We start from the raw sequence: 19,285 nt of genomic DNA on the forward strand, positions 1-19,285 counted from the left end.
GACGCCCGCAGTAATAGTAGTAGTGCTTCCATCTAGCAGTATATGGTTGAAACATGTGCTCTTCAGAAACGGGCCTAACGCCATCTATGGTAGGTTAGTAGAGTTAGATTTTTTGGGCTCCAGCTGTGCAGCTCTTCTTGTTTGCTGTTGTTTTCCTCACAGCACATTTATTTTTTTTTTCGTAAAACCGCAACATAGACGTCTCCATCATGCCTTCCTACGTATCATCCGCCCGATACGCCCAAGGCACCGGCTATCGCTCATGGGGAACGCTAAATTCGTTTCTAATGTCCCAACACCCACCGGTGCAATGGCCTCTACAGCGTCGCAATAAAAGTTTCCCGTTGCGCATATCCACAGGCGTTTCAGCAAGCGAATAAGGAAAGGTAAAAATAATTGCATGCCACGTACGGAGTGATGCAACGATCCTTAAAAAAAAAAGAAATTGTGCAAGGAGGGGTATCAAAGACCTTAGAAAAAAAGTCAAATAAAGAAAGAGAAAAGAGCTCAATTAAAAAAATGAACAGTGGATTGCCAATACTGCGGCCTATTATGCATACATATAGCTCAGCGAACCAGATGTCGGTTTCTTGCAGGAGTCATTAACGTCATTAGCGGGCCGTTAAATCCCGCACGAAATTCGGCGCAGAATAACATAAAGATGCGAGGAAAGATAGCGAACTCCAGTGCACCCTCTTTATCGCAGTTGGGGTGGGATGGCAAAGAAACGCTCAGTGTTTGGAATGTTGAAAGAAAAAAAAAAAACAAGGCACAAGTAAGGTATGATCAGCGGAAGGGGCTTGTGGAGGGGGAAAAAAAGTTAACGTTGCCAGATGGCGGTGTTTGTGCAGTGGGGGTAAAAAAGGGGGGGGGGGAGGCGCTATGCGTAGCCAGAATAAGCGAACGAAGCGAAGCCAATCCAAGCACGTGAAGCGAGGGGTGCTTTCGCGAAAAAAGAACAAGATGGAACGAGAGAGGGAACTAAAATGAAAGAAGCTGGAGATAAACACAGAAGAGGAGGAGAAGGAAAGAAAGATGGATTGGTAGATAGATAGATGAAAGTTTGAACGACGGTGGTGGAAAGGGCTTTGCGAGAAGAGGCCGTGAGCGAAGCTGGTAGAAGTGGGAGAGAGCAGAAGTATATAAAAAAAGCGCCTATAAAAAAAAAGACGAGCGATGTGAAGACAAAACAAAAACGCTGTACAAAAGCAGCCGCTTTGCCATTGGCCGCAACCTCCTTTCCGCCGCGGTTGTAGGCGGAGCCAAAAATCTATTCGCTCCCACCCGCCGACGTGGCCCGCTTAGGGCGGCATGTGGGATCTCTTTAATTTGCAGCCCTGCACGTGATGGCGGGAGGAGGTTGTGCGCGACTGCTCCCTTTGTCTAGTTCTTCTCTCCTCCTCCTTCCTTTCAAGCTTATCTTTCCTTCTCTCTTCCTTCGTGTGACCCTACCTACTTCATCCGAGCTGCACGGGCGAACAGCCGGGTAGCCTGAGCGCGTTTCCACATAGGTCGCCTCCCCCCCTCCATTACTTCCTCCCCCCTCTTTCCTACGTTGCTCGGCTCGCACGACGAATCGAACATCGCGCTGCTTGCTAGCTTATATTTTTTTACCCGCTCGAGTCAAGGAATGAACGAGAGTCGTCGTTGTCGGAGCTCTCTTGTATATTTCTGTTTTGCCTCACCCACGAAGTATGGCGAGAAACACGCCGAAGTGCCTTCGTCCCGCCCGCTAGGACCGTGAGGATGGCCGGTTGACTCAACTACAGACGGCAAGTCGACGACCAAGTTTCCTGAGTCGCGTGACCTCGTCGCTGCGGCAAGTACTACGGTTATCCGCGAAACGCGAACGTAGTCGCAGTGTCAACTGGCATGGCGAGCGCACATTCGTTGGGAGTGCCGCGGGGCACCAGTTCGAAATTAAGGGACGGTGCTGCTGGCGACGAAGAGTAGCTAGGTTAGACAGACCGTAGCGCTGTCACCGCTGTGGGTCCCGGGCACAGTCGACGCTGTGGCGACGAGGAAGTGATTGGCTGGCTGTTGGTACGGCAATCGATGGCTTGCGGCCGCCAGTGCGGATTGGCGCGTAGCAACTGTTTTTCTCGCTCGCATTTTGGTGTGGGCGATGCAGCTAGTGCGCTGCAGTCTTTCGCCTGCTGTTGTTCTTAAAGCATGATTTAATTTACTTTTTTTTTTCGTTGGCACATCGGTGCACTGAGAACAGTAAAAGGACGTCATTGCCATGTCGAGGATTTACATCCATGGCCAAGAGAAGGCTAGGGCCCGCTTAAATATTGTCATGAGGAAAAAAAGGCATTTCAGAATATATTTAGGCACCTTTGCTGTCTTCATATTCGACAGCGCTTCATAGCAATATTAAGGTGTCATCAGACCATTTGTTTCATAGCATCAGAGTGTGCCTTGTTTTCAAGCTTCACTACGTGTATACATTACACTTCTCAAATTATGCGATGCTTACTGGCAAACGACTCTAGAACTGGCAAACATCAAATATTCATGCCTTGGTGCAATGAACGGCAACAACTCAGCCCAGCATTTCACTTCGACCTGTGTTGGACTGAGCCACAAGAAATTCATGTGTGCCTCTCACATATAAGCTTTACCCTTGTTTTTCAACATTTTCTGACATGTTTTTTTACTGGTATAGAGATGCATAACGCAAACTGTGGATCACTTGCGAGATCTTCACTTTCTCGTGAAAGTTGTTTGTTTGTGAGGAAATGGTTTGGCAAAGAGTTCTTGTATTGCAGTACTTCTAGACACAGCATCTTGTACTAGTCATGGAAACTAACATGCAGTCTTATTTTTAAAACTTTTTACTGCACACAGATTTTATGAAGATGATGAATTTGTGAGGAGAAGGTGGGCCTGCTGCACCCAACATGGTTTCCACACAGACTGCGATGCCACCACCTGCGCCGCCACCTGCTGTGAGCTCACCTATGAACGTCCAGCAGGTAGGTCTCTGGCTGAACTAGAAATGCACACATGAACTGAGTCTATATGCCTAGGAAAAAATTATAGTAAATATTGTATATACTCCAAGTATATTTACTTCTTCACTTCATCTATTGACTTAGGAGCACATTTTTGCTTCATGCCCCAGCACATTCATACCCAACTTCATAAACAAAGGATTTGTTTAATGTATAGCTATGAAAAAGACACTGCAAGTTGCAGAAACAAAGATTGTTGCTGGAGCCAACATTTCGCCATGAGCTTCGACGAAGCCTCATTTTTGCCGGAGCTCATGCGGTGGGTGCGCAACTAGGTAAAAAATTGGCTCCAGTAATCATCCTTGCTTGATGGCTTCTGATCTTCCCCAAACTGTCTTGTTTGGACTGCAGAGATGAATATTACATGAAAGATGAAGCATAAACCTACTAGAATGGGCCTTTTCCGTGTGGAATGGGCTCGGAAATTTTGACCATCTGGGATTCTTTAACGTGCACCCAAATCAGAGCACGCAGGCCTACAGCATTTTTGCCTCCATCGAAAATGCAGCCGCCACAGCTGGGATTTGATCCCGCGACCTGCGGGTCAGCGGCAACTTAGCTACTAGACCACAGCGGCGGGGCTAGAGCAAGTGTGTGTCGACAGCATGTTTTGCAGTGCTCTTGTGAAGTTGTTAAAAGTCGGACTCCTGGTCTCTTCCACAGCAGCAGCAACAACAAAACCAGCAGCCACAGCAGGTCGTAGTTAGCTCGCAGCAGACAATGGCATCACCGACATCCGTGACTGTGACCCAAGTTCCGAACCAGGTCACCATGACCACAAGTGCCCACCTGCAGCCGCAGCAACCGCAGTCGCCCATCGGTGGCCCCATGCCCCCGCACTCGTCAACGTGCACTGTCATCCCCCAACAGGCCATTCAGAGCATGACCCAGTCGCAGTTGCAGCCTGTAAGTGGCTACTGTGCGCCACCGTATTGTGCACGAAGTCACTATCCTGTGAGTTAATGCAAAATATGTTTGGTTGATAACATTGTTTCAAGCACCTAACATAACCTAACATTCAGTCATTGAGCAGCAAGACCTGTTGCCTGCTAGTTACATCACAGTCTTTACTGGTAGGGCGTTGTGCTGTTCAAATGGTTAGCTAGCTTACTTGCTAACAGGTCAAGATATCTGGCAATTTGTTCTCCCAGTAACATGCCATGTTTGGACAGGATGCTACAGAGAGAAAGTATGGTGTCTCGAGAACATGCTTCCATTGCAGAGCCAGAATGATTTCTGAAGAAGCTTAATGGCAAGCCCTGCATACCAAAAGTGATGAATGGGAATGATCCAAATCGGCATAGCGACAGCTGCTATTATGCACAGTCTGTTTCACACTCGGGGGCAACCTTGGAGCGCATGGCATCGTGATGTGGCCAGCACTACAGTAACATGCTGGCAGCAGCATGCGCTGACGCTTGAGGAGTGTGGTGTTGGATTGTATCGGCGGTGTGCGCACTGGCTACATTTTGTCGGGCAGCCTGCTGATTTCATCGTTACTGCAGGAACTACTAGGCCAATATTCTGAAGCCTCATTGGCAATAGCGGGATTCTGGAAACAGTATTTTACAGCTTACTTTGTTCCCTCTTTCGAAACGTCGTGGTACTGAGTACATTCATGTATATTTCTTCTTTGTGTGTGCTGCGATGTGAAAAGCCAAAACCAGCATGTGCCCTGCGTGTTACTTATTTCAAGCTAAAAAAAAAAAAACGAAGCACTTCACAGCTACTTTCATACAGTTATGCGGTTCAACATAGTAATACAAGTGGGAACGAATGCTGAAGGTCAAGGGAACGACCTGGGCGTCCTTCTTCTCGATGAAATTTCATTACATCAGGCAGCACTCGCTCGCCGGCACGGGAATGTACGCGCGAGGCTTCCAACTCATCATGCCTCTAGCTCCAGGGATGACAGCACTCATTTTGGATGGCAGGGAGGCGTGCTGTGAATCTGGGAGCAATATAGACCCTGTTCCCGCAGTAACGAGGAAATTCGCGTGCTGCCCGACAGAGCGGCCAGCGGACGCCACCATAGCCAATGACACGGTTCAACACTTCCCCAAGCTTCTGTGCGTGTGCATGTGTGAGCAGCTGCCGACAGGCCACACCGGGATGCCACGCTCTCTGAGATTTCCCCTAAGTGTGAAACAGACTGTACACGAACTAGTTCACTACAAGAAAAGTTGACTGGAGAGTCAAAAGATACTGTGATTGTGAAATACCAAAGTCACCTTTGTGGAACAACTTTCTCAAGCATCTATTTTATTTTACATGAGCATAAATATATCTCGGTTCACACAGTGTTATATTCTTTTTATCGTACCTTTTATAGCCGGACTTCTTTATTTCTTATTAATCATCTCTGACATTTAACAATCTCCCTATTTTGACTTCGTTGCTAGTAACTACTCTACTTATTGTTGTTAATTGGTCTCTCGCATGGCATGGTCTCTATAGAAAAAACGTTGCAAACGTTATTACTGATTTGACACAAAATGCTACCAGAGTACGTTCGTAAACATGTTAGCATAATGATTTTTTCTACTGTGTCATGATGCGTGTTTTATGCTTCAATTTGCATTGATGGCTTCTACATTGACTCTGGTCAGCTATATAGTGTCCATCACTGTGACAAACTGCAATTGTACAGCTTTTAGCCCCTGACCTGACAGGAATGGCAGGTGTGGTGGAGGTAAGCAGTATAGTACGAGGGGTGCTGGTGTTAACTTATTCCCGCCCACCGCCGGCTGCCTGTACCCAGTAATTAAATAAGCACGAAATGGGTTCTTTAAGGACTTTCTCTGTTTTGAATGCTCAGGTGCAGGTGATACAGCAGTCGCTGCCAAACCACTACCTGCCACAGCTGTACTCGCAGCAGATGATGCTGCCAGGGAACCTGGCCATCCAGCAACACAGCATGGGGGCCCTGCAGGGCTTGAACTTGCAGCTTCAGAGCAAGGCCCATGTGGACCACACAAAGCAGGGAGGGGCAGGGGGACCGCATGGGACGACCACCATCATCCCCGCCGTGTCCATTGCGAGTGTCAACCCAGGCGGCAAGGTGGGTGTTGTCGTTTTGTGTAGAATCTGTCGCAGTGTGTTATTGGTGACTGATCAACAAGTGCACAAGCCAGCAGAAATGTCAACAACAATTGGAAAAGAAATGCTTTATTAATCATCGACTTGGCGCTCTACATGTTGGCGACAAATGTGCTGAAATGGTTGGATCTGATCCTGTTGTTGCTGACAGAAGAATGCTTGCGCACGTTAAGTGGTCACAACAGCTTGCAAAATTTGTGAAGCTACGGCCCTAGTTGATTCGGTCCTAGTACATATGTAATTGAAATAAAAATAAAAGAGGTAACATTTTAGAATCTGCCTATAATGATGAATTTCCCTAAAACAAAGAAAGCACTGTGCAAGTTGTCCAGTTGACCACTGGCACTGTGCAGTGCCAGTTGACCAGAAAACGAGAAATTGCAAACATTTTCCTTTTTAAACATTTAATCTGGAGTTTTGTTTTCGGCATATGTTGCAGAGCTAGTCCACGTAGCTGTATCTGTCACAAAGCCACAAGAGCTTTCCCGTCACTTCTAAAAGGGCCAACATAGCTTACAGGCTAAATGTACAACACTTATAAGTTTTCCCACATTGAAACTCTGTGGATGTTGAGTAGGTAGGAAAACATTAGAATATGGATTTACTAGAAGGAAGTGTTTCAACTTCAAACTGGCATTGTGTGCACACACAGTCATGGACTTGTTGGCAATCAGCCATTTCCAATATTACAATCTGATCTTCTATCAAGGTCGCTTGTCATGTCATGTTGCCACATTAAATTGTTGCCTGTATATGAAAGCATGATCATCGCCGTCTCTTTTAGCGAATGAAGTGTTGCATTGCTCAGCGCGAGAAAGGAAAATTTAAGGAGTGAGCATTCTGCGATGCGATAGAAAGAAAGGAAAGTAGTCTGTAAGGCATGCCCCCATTTTCCCGGTAGGGTATCGTGATTTTTCGTTTTGTGGATTTTCGGTCTCTGTCTTGCAGGGTGTGACCATCAGCAGCGCGCCGACGCTGGTGACCACCAACTGCCACATGATGGGCACTGCGGGCAAGCCCTGCCTTCCCACGGGCCAGATGATCCCCAAGGGCACCACGGTCATGGGTCACGGCGGCTACCAACTGCCGCAGACCAGCACGAGCCAGCAGACGCTGGTCATCAACCCCCTGGGGCTCATCTCGGGCCAGAGCATCCTCCCGGCTGCCACTCAAGCGAAGCAGATGGACGCTAACAAGGCCAAGCCTTTCGTAAGTTACTTCGGAATCCACGAGCATCCAGTTTCAATGTGGCAACATCAACAACAGGTTCGGCAAGGCCCGCTTTGTTTTGTGCTGACATTTTGGTATGCATGCAAGCAAAGGTTGTGGGTTTTAGCCTGCAAGTTTGAGGTAGTGTGCTGTAATCGGGATTCTCCCGTGAGGAACCATCTCTCTTCTCATACCCCTTTGCACAGTATTGATCACGTTTTATGTTGTTTTTGAGGCCACTTTGTTAATGTTCATGGTGTCATTCAAAGCAGCACCAAAAGTTCAATAAAGGTTAGCACAGCTTTGCAAATGCAACAGTGATTGTGTTGAAGCACATCACTTTTTGAGTTACACACCTCAAAATATGTGTCGAAAGCCGGACATTAAAAGGGTTGAGGATATTGACCTCCCTAGTATTCACAATCTCTTTATCGGTATATTACCTGTTACTTGTTAGTCATGGGAGGGTTACCACTTCTTGCATATTGGACAATTACTTTTATCATGGTGAAGTATGTGGCTGTAAGTGTAGCATGTGTGCTGAGCTAATAGCTACATTCTTCACTGTGACACACAGAGTAATTGTGCATGGTGCAAAAGATGGCCACCCTCCCATAACTGACATCTGACATGGTGAGTACCGGCATCGTCATTTCAAGAAATTATTTTCCCGTCATGTTCTCCGCCCATGGCTGCTTTGCCGTTTGCTTTATGTGCGAAAAATGAATAGTTCCAGTGAACTAACTGCTTGAAAAGTTCAATAAAAGTGAAGAAAAGTGCTTATATGTTGAAGATCACTTTTCCAGCTGTTTCAAGCAACGGGCCTTAGCACAGACAAACTGTATGCTGTGTCGATTTACCAGTAAAAAAAAAATGCACACCCTTATCAACGGAAATCTGGTTTGCATCTGGACAGGTGCCTTTCCATTGCTCTTGCCTGATGGCCATAATCCTTCCGGGTAAATGCTCCCCCTTTTGTGTTTTGTGACGGGCGGTATCGGCATGCCCTTTTGTGTTTTTTCCCCCCGCTTCTGTCCCCGCTTTGGGCGCTCCTCCTCGTGAAGGGGGTTTTGTCTGTTGTGTTATGTCTCTCTTCCCTTTTGGTTGGCCCTGCTATATCCCTCTTGTGTTTGTTCCTCTTCTTTTCCTCCCATGCATCCAGATGGTAAAGCATGCTTCCTTGATGTCCCAGAAGGTACCCCCTACCTCTTATGCTCAGGTCAGCCCCTGGTGAACACATTTGTTTTTACCATTACTGGAGTGTTTTAGCAGCACTGGTTCACTGTGTGGTAAACAAGGCAGTACCATTACTGTTACGGTCAGCATGGACCTGTTTTAGTCTGAGACTCACATTTAGCAGTTGGCGCTGCTGAAATGTTTTTGAGTTGTGGCCTGCCGTAACATGAACCAGCAATACCGTAGCATAATTGGTACAGTAACACCAGCACTGCTAAAAAGCCCTGTTATCTTTCTTATTTTTGTTATCTGGTTGAGCCTCATTTTAATGAACATAAGCAATTACTGAAAGTAAAGAAGCAAATGTGAAGCTTGATTCGTTGTGCTGTTTCACCAACACTACGAGGAGTGTGAAAAATGCAGTGTCTGAAGATGTGTCATTTTGGGAAAAGTCAATATTTGTTTGCATGAAGCTCAGTAGTATCTGTATTCAGCCACGCATTGAACGCTTGCTGGGTTAAACACTTTGTTAAAACGAGGTTTATTCACTTTGCTTCATTTAGTTGGCCAGCAGGAAACAGTTGAGCCAGCATGTCATTGGTACGCTATTACACTGGTTGCATGGCAGTGCCTTGATGGGTCAAAGCCAATGCTTGTTATTCGACAATTTTCGCATGCCATGCCATGAGAAAAACGCTGATAGCACCGTATGCAAACAGCCCGCCAAATCACGGCACAGCAATAAAGGTGTGCCCTGCATTGGCACAGTGCCACCCAGTCATCAATTCAAAAGGGGATGTTCGCTGGCTCATAGGACGCATCATTCTTGAGTGTTACGACGACCTAATCGGATAATTTTTTTGATAACTTCATCTTGTATCTTGATTACAGTTTTTCTTCTCAGCAACGTCAGGCACACTGTTACGTTACGATCACACGCTACAAAATTCTGTATCGCTTCCAGGTAGGGAGGCTCAGCCGTGTGCTAGTATTTTTCTTTTGTTATCCCATTTTGCTTCTCTTCCCAATGTCTTGCTTGCTACCTTGTAGTAGCTATCTCAAATGCTTGCGTGATCTGTGTGTGCTGTGCAACTCGGGCATTGAATGTGAGAACTTGTTAGAGTAGATGGTGCAGAAAATGGAGATTCTTTATTTCGGAGTATAATTTCCATTGCTATCTTGTGTTACTTTCTTGCTGGCTCAATAACAGCACAATAATGCATTTAGCATGCACTTCATGGTGCGAGTGGTTTCTTTATAATTTGCGAGTTTGTAAACTTACCAATTTTTAATAATGGCAGGTAAACACCAGGGTGTCAGGGTGTCTGCCAACCTGGAAAACCCTGAAAAGTCGGGGAATTTGAACCCTTCTGGAAAAGTCGTGGAAAAGTCTGGGAATTTCTGAAAAATTTGGCCTGGTCATGGAAACTGACTGTAGCCCGTGCGACCATCACAAAAATAAGCATTACCATAGATCAAAGCTTAAAAAGCTACTCCTTTGGCTGCAACTACAGCAAACAGCTAAAAGTAGTGCGAGAAAAAAGCAGTGCACAACTGTTGCTTCTTAGTAAAGACATAAAAGGATGCACCTACCAAATGAATACAAAGTTTACTGACATCATGGCACCCGCTACGGGAACCTTGTTCACAAAAACAGCCACAAAAAAAAAAAAGGCACAGCGTCCCACTACAGTTTTTTTACTTTGGGACCCTCGCCTGTATTTTTGTTAATCTTGTAACTTTTTTTTTGAAAACAATAAACTGAAAATTAAAAAAACGAAATGAAGTACGCCCAAGTGGCGTAAGCATCGGAAGTACATCGTTGGAAGCGTCCCATCACTCCTGTTCAGCTTATGAACAGTTGTCTGCATGGGCTGGTATTTCAGGTGCAGGCATGATGCAAGCCTTCCTTTGGACAGAACATGCACACTTGACCAGTCAGTTTGTTGGCCTGTAGGATCTACATGTTTAGCAAGGGCATACGAGGTCACGTAGTTTCCTGACGTCATAGTCATGGAGCATAATCTTTTTGCAGATGGTCGGTTCTGGGTGATAATGAATCAGGGGGGTTTTCACCTCTTTTCTTGAAATCAGTGGTCTCACGGATGTATTGGTTGTCACAATTGTGGCAGCCTAAAGTAAAAAAGACAGTGGAAATTTTCGCTTGGCAACTTGTCCTTCACATTGGCTAAAGCGTTCCCTAGCTTCCATATTTGTACATATACTATGTTGATGTCTATTGCTTCTACATATCATGCAGCATATCCGACTTTTCAACCACAGCGATCACGTCGTTAAATTTATGCATGTTTGTCTTGACCATGATTTGGCTCGGCTTGAAGGCCTTCTGGTTCGGCTAGGACTGCCATTAGCAGAGGCTTGCTGGGCTATGCCATGCCTTTTATTATCACTACTACTACCATCATTATTCTTGACGATGCAATGGCAAACGTCCTCAGCTACACACTTATTTCTGGTAGGTCACAATTCAAGGGTAGAGTTGGGAACTTCATCTAAATTTCTCATTTTAGTTTCTTGAGATGGGATTGTTAAATCTGTGATTACTTTTTAGCCTTATATTCATAGAAGAGTACACGAATGAAGGCAACCCGCGGGCATCTGTGAAAAATCTATGGAATCAGGGGAGATGTTGCGCTCTGACAGATTCCTTCTTGCCAGCACATGTTCAAACACCATTGCTTTAAACGCTACCCCTGGCTTTCATTCCAGCCATCTGAGGACTTTGTCTTACTGTACGCCTCAGAGCCCAGAGAAATTAAACATCAACACGCATGCATATGCTCGTCGTGGAAAAGAAAAGAATGAAAGAATTATGCACTAAGGCTCCGTTTTCGCGACACTGTTGGTCATTGTTCAATGCAAGGTGCACAGAATACGCAACTAGTAATGTTTTTTTTTTCTGAAAGGTATATGTTAGAGTTGTGCAATTTAGGTGGGAATGTAAATCTATAGTAAATACAGCAATCCATGTCGCATCAAATCTAATCCAATCTACATCTTAAATATAAAAAATAGTCAGTAAATACAGGTCAATCCAATCCACATCCTAAGTGGCCTGGGCTGTAACCATTATAGTGAACTAGGATCTATTTCAGTGGCGGAACCGACCAGGCTCCGGCGTCCTCCTTTTACACAAATGCGTCGAGATGGGGCCACTTCTACATTTTATAGCAGCTATGGCTGCATTGTAGGATTGTCGTGGGCTTCTTTAAACTTTTAGCTGAGGTTTATTTCAACTCGTGTGTTTGCCTTCTGGTTCTTCCAAACATTAAACAGCCAACTTGCTTGCTCTCGCCCGGAGGTTTCATCTTGGTCAGATATGCATATTTTTTCATATTTACCGCACGTGCACAGAATATTGTGAGCACTTGTGGTACATTTATTCACTTATTTTATACATGGGGGCGCCTGATTTTTTTATCACCCAAGGGTCTGTTTCCAGTGCACAGAGTTTAACAAGCAGATGTGGCAGTCATGGAATTTGCGTCAAATTATCGTGGAAAACCTGGAAAAGTCAGGGAATTTTGAAAAAAGGAAATTGGTAGACACCCTGCTTCTGAAATCTCATCTGGTTCAACAAAATTGGAATTGTTTCCGAGTCCCATGTTATGAAGACCTGCTAATTGTAGTGATGCTAAAACTAAGTTACAGTCTCCTGCAGTTAATCTACATAAGGCAAAATAATGAAATTATGGTTACCCTCAACCAAGTGAACTTGTAAGTGAAGTTAGGTCTTTCCCTCCAGCTTAGTGCTTCATAGGTGGTGAGTTTTGGCCCAAATCTTGGTTAATGCGTGCACGTAGTTGGGGTGTCTGTATCCAGGAAAAATTGCGCACCTGGTGTAAAATAAATTGTTTGCCGAGTGGAATGTCGTCTGTTACTTATTTATTAGAATACGTTGGTACTAGTTAATTATCATTCATGAATGAGTGCCGGCACTGCAGATTTTCTTCTATTTAAATCTGTTTTTAAAGCAGCCCTGTAACGCTTTTTCAACATCGTCTGAAAATGCTGGACATTGATTGGTAGTTGAGGCTCCTGTGAGCATGTGAGCCAAACATCAAAGCTCAGCTAATGACATGGTATTCATAATTAAGTTTCAAATTCAGCCAGAAATCGCTCACTCTTCTCTTGGCAAATAATGCCATATATCTAATTAATTGTGGCACATCCCCAAAAGACACAACAGCTGACTGATCTGGTAGAGAGAGAATAAAATGAGAGAAAAGGAGCTGATGTGTATGTGGCGAGTTGCCTACTTACCACAGCTGCCGCCTTAGAGTTTCCTATAAATATGCTAAAGGGAACCCTGGCAACAGTGTCTGTGGGAGCTGCAACGCACTGTGCTTCAGCGAGCACGAGAATGATGCGTAATACACGGATTTGTCTAACCTACCGTTCTTCTGGCTTCATTTGGCTTTGCGTGGCTTGAGAGCTGTTTTGTCATGAGACAACAGCAAATTTTCCGCTGTTGAACTTCACTCTCTTAACTTTCCAGGCTCCTGAATTCGATTCGGGTTACGAAGTTCACTTACGGTTAGTTTTTTCAGTCGAAGCTATATCAAAACACAGCAATAAGCCAAGCCACAAGTGGGTTCAAAGCCCGAAAGCACGAAAACTAGGCAAACACGTGTACTACCCATCATTCCCATGGTTGCTGAATGAACGCAGTGCCAGAGTCTCCTCTAGGTAATTTTAGGAAATTCTATGGCTGCCGCCGTGCACTGGACACACCCACGTCGCGACACGCCACAGTGCAGCAAGTGGGCCGCACCCAACACTGATACGATGGTAGCATGCATGTTCAGAGAAAACGGGGAAAGAAAGTGCTCCCTTTGATGCACTTCCCGTGCGTCTTTTAGTGCGCTCACTGAAAATAAAGGATGGAGTAAGCTTTAGGAGCATGCGAAAAATCCCTAGAAACTGTGCTCATATGTAATGGATTATTCATATTTTTGTCGCAGTTAATTCATGAGACAAGGAATTCCGACACTGAGGTCGTTTCATGATACTTTGGAAAGGTATCACTGGGCTTCTCCAAATCAAATGTCGCGAAATGTACTTTGCATTTTCTCAATCATTGCCTTACATAATTAACTCATAACACTTGCTCGTGAAGAAATATGGGCCAATTGGTGACTCGAACTCTTGTGCATTAGGCAGGCACAAAACATCGAAAGGGCTCATATAGGCAGGATAACGCAAGCACTGTTCGTGTGTCACCGTTGTCTGATCTTTGTGGTTGCCATGATGCATATTTGTTTTGGCGTACGTAGGATATCTGTTTATTGTTGCATCGTGATATGCTAAATCTCAAACCATGAACTGTGTGGTTGTGCAGCCAGAAGAAATGTACACAGTGCACCAATTTATCTCTTTCTTAGCAAGATCACAATGCCTAAGCCTACTGCTACAAAATGATAAAAAATTTCATCCTATGTCATGATGTCGTGGCAACTGCATTGAAGGCTAATACAACAACTCGTAATGAATCCAGCAACAAAATGAAAAATTCTGTAAAGGCTATTCGTTTTCATGTGACCTAGTTTCCACTGCAACTATGAAGCTGTCAGTAATACACCTTTGTTAATCGACAGGTGTGTTTGGTGTTTTTGTGCCAGTGTTATTGCTATTGTTTTAGTGACGAATCACTGTCAGATTGCATATCTGCTTAGATAGTAATGTCATTCCCACTTTCAGGTGATGAGTCAACAGACGCCACTACAGCCAAAATCGCCACTAATGGCCAATACGGTCAATGCCCACGGATCTGGCCAGATGGCCACTGCTCAAGTGATCAACACCAACCAGTTCAAGCAGCTTTCCCAGAACAACCCACAGATTATCTCTAGCCAGCAGCCCACTGTCATCAGCCAAGCACAGCTTCTAGGTTGGTGTAAGCTCTTTCACTACCAAATAAAAACCAGCAAGTTTATAACTTCAAAAAGAGCTAAGGCTGGTTTGTGACGTTGGTTGGGATGAAACAATGAGGACAGAGAAGATTCCAACAGAATTGGGTGCGAATAGGAATGAAGTAAAATGATGAAGAATGCTCTTTTTTATTTGTTCATGGAAAAAAATAAGGCCATTGTCGATTGCCTGGAAGACATGAGAAGGTTGATTATGCAAATAAGTAAGCAAATCAAGGGCATAACCAGAATTTTTCTTGTGGGGGGGTGTGGTGTGGTGGTGGGGGTTTAGTGAATCAACAACATGAACCTCTGCTAGTGCACCTGTCACCTAGCATGCCCGTCTTCATACTTTTTGGAGCTTGTTCGAGATGCTACTAGGGGTGTTGCCTAGATTTTGTCGCTAGGGGGCACCGCCCCTGGATAACTAAATTTTTATATTATGTACTTTGTCTCCTGGTTGCCGTTACGATTGCTTTGATGCGACTACACTGTAAATACCATAACTTATTTGCACACTTGTTTTTCTGCAATGCCTACTTGCATCAAAAGATTGATTGATTGATATGTGGGGTTTAACGTCCCTAAACCACCATATAATTATGAGAGAGGCCGTAGTGGAGGGCTCCAGAAATTTCGACCACCTGGGGTTCTTTAACGTGCACCCAAATCTGAGCACACGGGCCTACAACATTTCCGCCTCCATAGGAAATGCAGTCGCCGCAGCCGGGATTCGAACCCGCGACCTGCGGGTCAGCAGCCGAGTACTTTAGCCACTAGACCACCACGGCGGGGCACTTGCATTAAAAGATTTGCCATAAATTGAGTTTGAGCTCGTTTGGCAGCATTTGCAAATTGAGCACAAAAATGACAAACCTTTGTCATGTTACACACTTCGTGCGTATTCTCCGGTTTGCAGGATCACTGCAAGCTCTCAATGCCACGTTTCCGCACGGCATCACATGGGCGCAGCCGGGCCAGCTGCAGGGCCCCACCCTGCTCTCCCAGAACCCCATCTACATACGTAGCCAGCAGTCGGACGTGTTCTTACAGCCAGGACCCCAGCAGGCCCTTCACGCGCTGCCCGTGGCCACTGCTCAGCCCGCCGTGGCTCAGGCACAGCCCCAAGCACAACCTCAGGCCCCCCAGCAGCCCACCGTAGCACTGGCTGCTGCCCCTCCTGCGCAGCAGCCGCAGCCAATCCAGCAGCAGCCGCCCAAGCCTAAGCAGGTTGGCATGGCCTGCCTCATTCACAGTAGTGTGCCCACAGAAACGTCCAGTCGTTGCCAGTTGCGAAAGTCAGCTGAAAAGGCTGCTTCTGTAGTTCGGTGGATATGTGGCATTTTTTATTTTTAAATTGCTTCCCGAGGCTCTTGGAAAGGGCAATAACAAAAGGGGAGATGTAAATATAGATGTGAAAGATAATTATTGCTATAAATAATGAACATACGAGTTAAGAAAAATAAACTGTTGAACTAAAGGTTTCAATTAAATCAGAAGCAGTGTTCACTTAAACCTCATTATAACAACATTTCATCTTACACAAAAATAAGCTCTTTATATCCAAAACTTCTTTATAAAGGTATATTCCTAGTACTGCATTTTTTGCAAGAATATTTTTAAATCACTTTGTTAAAACCAAGAATTTGTTATATTCATGTTTGTTATATCGTGATCTGAGTGTATTACTAGAAAAATCTTTGTAAGTTAAAAAAATGGCTTGTCACGATGCATGAGCACATGTACAGTAGACTCTCACTAAACAAAAGCTGAAGGGAACAAGAAATTTTGTTTCATTTTACAACAGTTTTGTTTACTGAGAGTGAATGGAGATGTAGTATTTAAATACTAATATTTTGAAGGTTGCAAGAATAGAAATTAAGAATTGGCTGTAAAAATATAATTTTTCTAATGTTCAGGAGTTCATTCGCTTATTTTGGCCATAACAACTAAATTACAATTTTGGCTTCTCGTAGCGTGGGCACTGCTTTAGAACTTGAAATTTCATATTTTAATTTTGCTTTCATATTCAAATCGTGCTTCTTGCATTCTGAATGGGGCAAAGTGCAAGAATAGTTCTGTGTTGAGAAGTGGCACTCGTTTCCGAATTCTGGGTGCTTGGGTCTTTAATTTGGCATTTCGCTACATGATTTAATTTCTGCACTCTCGTTGCATGAGAAAAAAAACTCTTTGTAGCCACTTATTCCTTTCCAAAGTGCAAGTTGCCGAAATTTTAATACGGGTGGCAGCGGTGGTGAATTTGGCAATAAGAGCTCATGTGTGCACCTTATCTTCAAAGGTTAGTTATGTTTATCCATATTTATCCAGGTTCGTCCAGCCAGTTCAGTGGCCACTCAGACTGCCACTTCAACCGCTGTTACTGTCAACTCTCATGTCCTTCCGGCAAGATCACAGGTGTGTGTTGTGGGGATCACATTTGCAGCATTTCCACCAACATACAAAGTGCCATCCCAAACAGACTCTTTATCAACCGTCATCAGTCTGGTACAATTTTAGGAGTCTGCAGCATATGCATATTAAAGATCTCGAACGAATACTCGCATGACAAAAACCAGGACAGACATAAGGAAAGGCAGACTAAAGAAAAAAAAGACAGTCTGTCTTTTCTTTCTCGTCCTCATTTTTGTCATGCTAGTATTCATTGAAAATGTAAGCACGCCAACTTGCCCCAATTGACCGTTCTGATACCTCGAACGTGGATGCACACCTGGCGTTCATTATCATTGCAGCTTGTAAAACCTGCTGGTGTTTTAGATTGATGTGGAAAGCATCCAAACATAACGTGGAACACAATGCCGATACGTATTTCCCCTTTTTCACAGCAGAATGAAGATGTTCTGAATACATGCTCTGTTTATTGCTTGACTCAGTTAATACCTCAAGCCACCAGAATTACAAGTAATGCAGCAAGCACTCTTGACCTAATACTGGCAACGCATCCTGCCCTCGTCTCCGACATTACATACTTGCCAAGAATCAGTGACCACGTTTCGCTAAACTTCGTTATCAATATTAGCCCTAGTAAAAAGACTAAACAGCAGAAACGCATGCTATACTACTGGAAAGCTAACTTCAAAGCAATAAATAATGAGCTAACTCACTTTTACGATGATTTTGTTAGAGATTTTGAATCTCGTTCCGTTCAATCTAACTGGGACCCGTTCGCCTGCACAGACCATGAATTGATCAAAAAGTATATCCCTAATCGCACACTCATTTCCAATCCCCAAGCGATGTAGTATTCCAGTCATCTAAAACACCTATGTAATAGAAAAAAAGCATTTCTTTCATTTAGCTAAAAACTGGCCTTCACCTTCGCACTGGACAACTTACAAATCTGCTACAAACACCTACCTAAGGGCTTTTAAAACTGCAAAAAACAACTACCTAACTGGAACACTACCTAAAACACTGAAAAATAACCCTGGAAAGTTTTGACAAATGATTAACCCAACCACTAACAACACTATACCACTAGGAGATTCATCTGGAAATAATATCCCCGATAACATGTGCGCATCAGTTATTAATAATTCATTTTCAAGCCAGTACTCTAAATCCGTCAACATCATACTCCATTATTGTCACCAATATAATTACATGTTCATGGATCCAGTAATTATCGAAGTACCTGGAATGTTGAAGCTAATAGATAAGTTATTATTCCACTTCGCTCCTGGCTGTGATGGCTATAATAGCAAATTTTTTAAAAGCACTAGCGTAGTTAGTTCTATGATACTAAGTAAAATATTTGGACAATCATTGAGTACTTGTCAACTTCCAAAGGAATGGAAAACAGGGAAGGTGGTTCCAATCTATAAATCTGGCCCCAGAAACTCACCTCTTATAATTACCGACCCATATTACTAACAAGTAATTGTTGCAAATTATTAGAACATGTAATCTTCTCGAATCTTCCTAACTTTCTATAGTCTAACTCATACTTTCCTAAAGCGCAACATGGTTTTAGAAAAGTGTACTCCTGCGAGACAGAGCTTGCTTCTTTACTCATCATCTGCATCAAATCCTGGATCGATCATCTTGCGCTGACAGTATTTTTTTAGATTTTAGCAAAGCATTTGACAAGGTTTGCCATGAAAACCGTAATTACTCCAATCTAATGCGCACCTTTTTTCCGGTATAGCGAGTTCATAAATCGCATGCGCGTTAGAATTGAGTAGGAAAAAAAATGAATACGGTCATTCTATTGCCATGGGCATTTCCAAAATGGCCACCCCCTACGTGCGTCGGCATGGCATGTCGGCCATTTCTGCCTATGTGTTTCCCATGTGCAGCACTTCGTACGTGTGCTGAGGAGTTCGTCATATTGTAGTGAATTAGCATCGACGGCATGGAAGGGCCGACTCCAAAAACTCGAGTGCACCACGATGCCACTTTTAAATGAAAAGTTATCGCATGTGCAAAAACGGACAGAAATCGGGCCGCATCGCGGTCGTTCGCAGTTTCCGAAACTTGCGTGCGGGACTGGCGGAAACAAAAGCAGAAGATTGTCGACAGCAAAGCTTCACGCAAAGGCTTCAGTGGACCATAGCAGGGTTGGTTTCCGAAAATTGAAGAACTGCTCGGCGAGTATGTGCTTGAGCAGCGAGCGGCACAGCGGCCCGTGACGACAGAACTGCTCCAAGTGCGGGCTATGCAATTAGCCTTAGAAAAAAGTCTAACGCGGAGCCAGTTTCAAGCGAGCAGGTGTTGGCTAACTAACTTTATGAAGAGGAAAGGCTTTTCCCTCCGAAGGTGAACGGGCATATGCGAAAAGTTTTGCGGAGGAGTATGATGAAAAGCTTCACAGTTTTCAGAGGTTCGTCCTAAACT

The 19,285-nt window shown here is 44.4% G+C and overlaps 1 protein-coding gene across 11 annotated transcripts in view; it reads left to right on the forward strand.

The window, feature by feature from the left end:
- Window positions 1–19,285, forward strand: part of LOC119176591 (uncharacterized) — a 248,652-nt gene that overhangs the window by 210,423 nt on the left and 18,944 nt on the right. For 4 of the 11 annotated variants that reach the window (XM_037427951.2, XM_075889243.1, XM_075889244.1 and 1 more), the window contains 8 exons: window positions 2,851–2,978; window positions 3,681–3,971; window positions 5,836–6,078; window positions 7,065–7,325; window positions 8,488–8,544; window positions 14,223–14,412; window positions 15,351–15,661; window positions 16,760–16,846. In XM_037427951.2, the coding sequence (XP_037283848.2) occupies window positions 2,904–2,978; window positions 3,681–3,971; window positions 5,836–6,078; window positions 7,065–7,325; window positions 8,488–8,544; window positions 14,223–14,412; window positions 15,351–15,661; window positions 16,760–16,846 (1,515 nt within the window). In that variant the 5' untranslated portion in view covers window positions 2,851–2,903. The other 7 variants (XM_075889245.1, XM_075889246.1, XM_075889247.1 and 4 more) reach the window with 7 other exon arrangements.

This window comes from Rhipicephalus microplus, chromosome 3 (assembly GCF_043290135.1).
Source record: "Rhipicephalus microplus isolate Deutch F79 chromosome 3, USDA_Rmic, whole genome shotgun sequence".
Classification (NCBI taxonomy): Eukaryota; Metazoa; Arthropoda; class Arachnida; order Ixodida; family Ixodidae; genus Rhipicephalus; species Rhipicephalus microplus.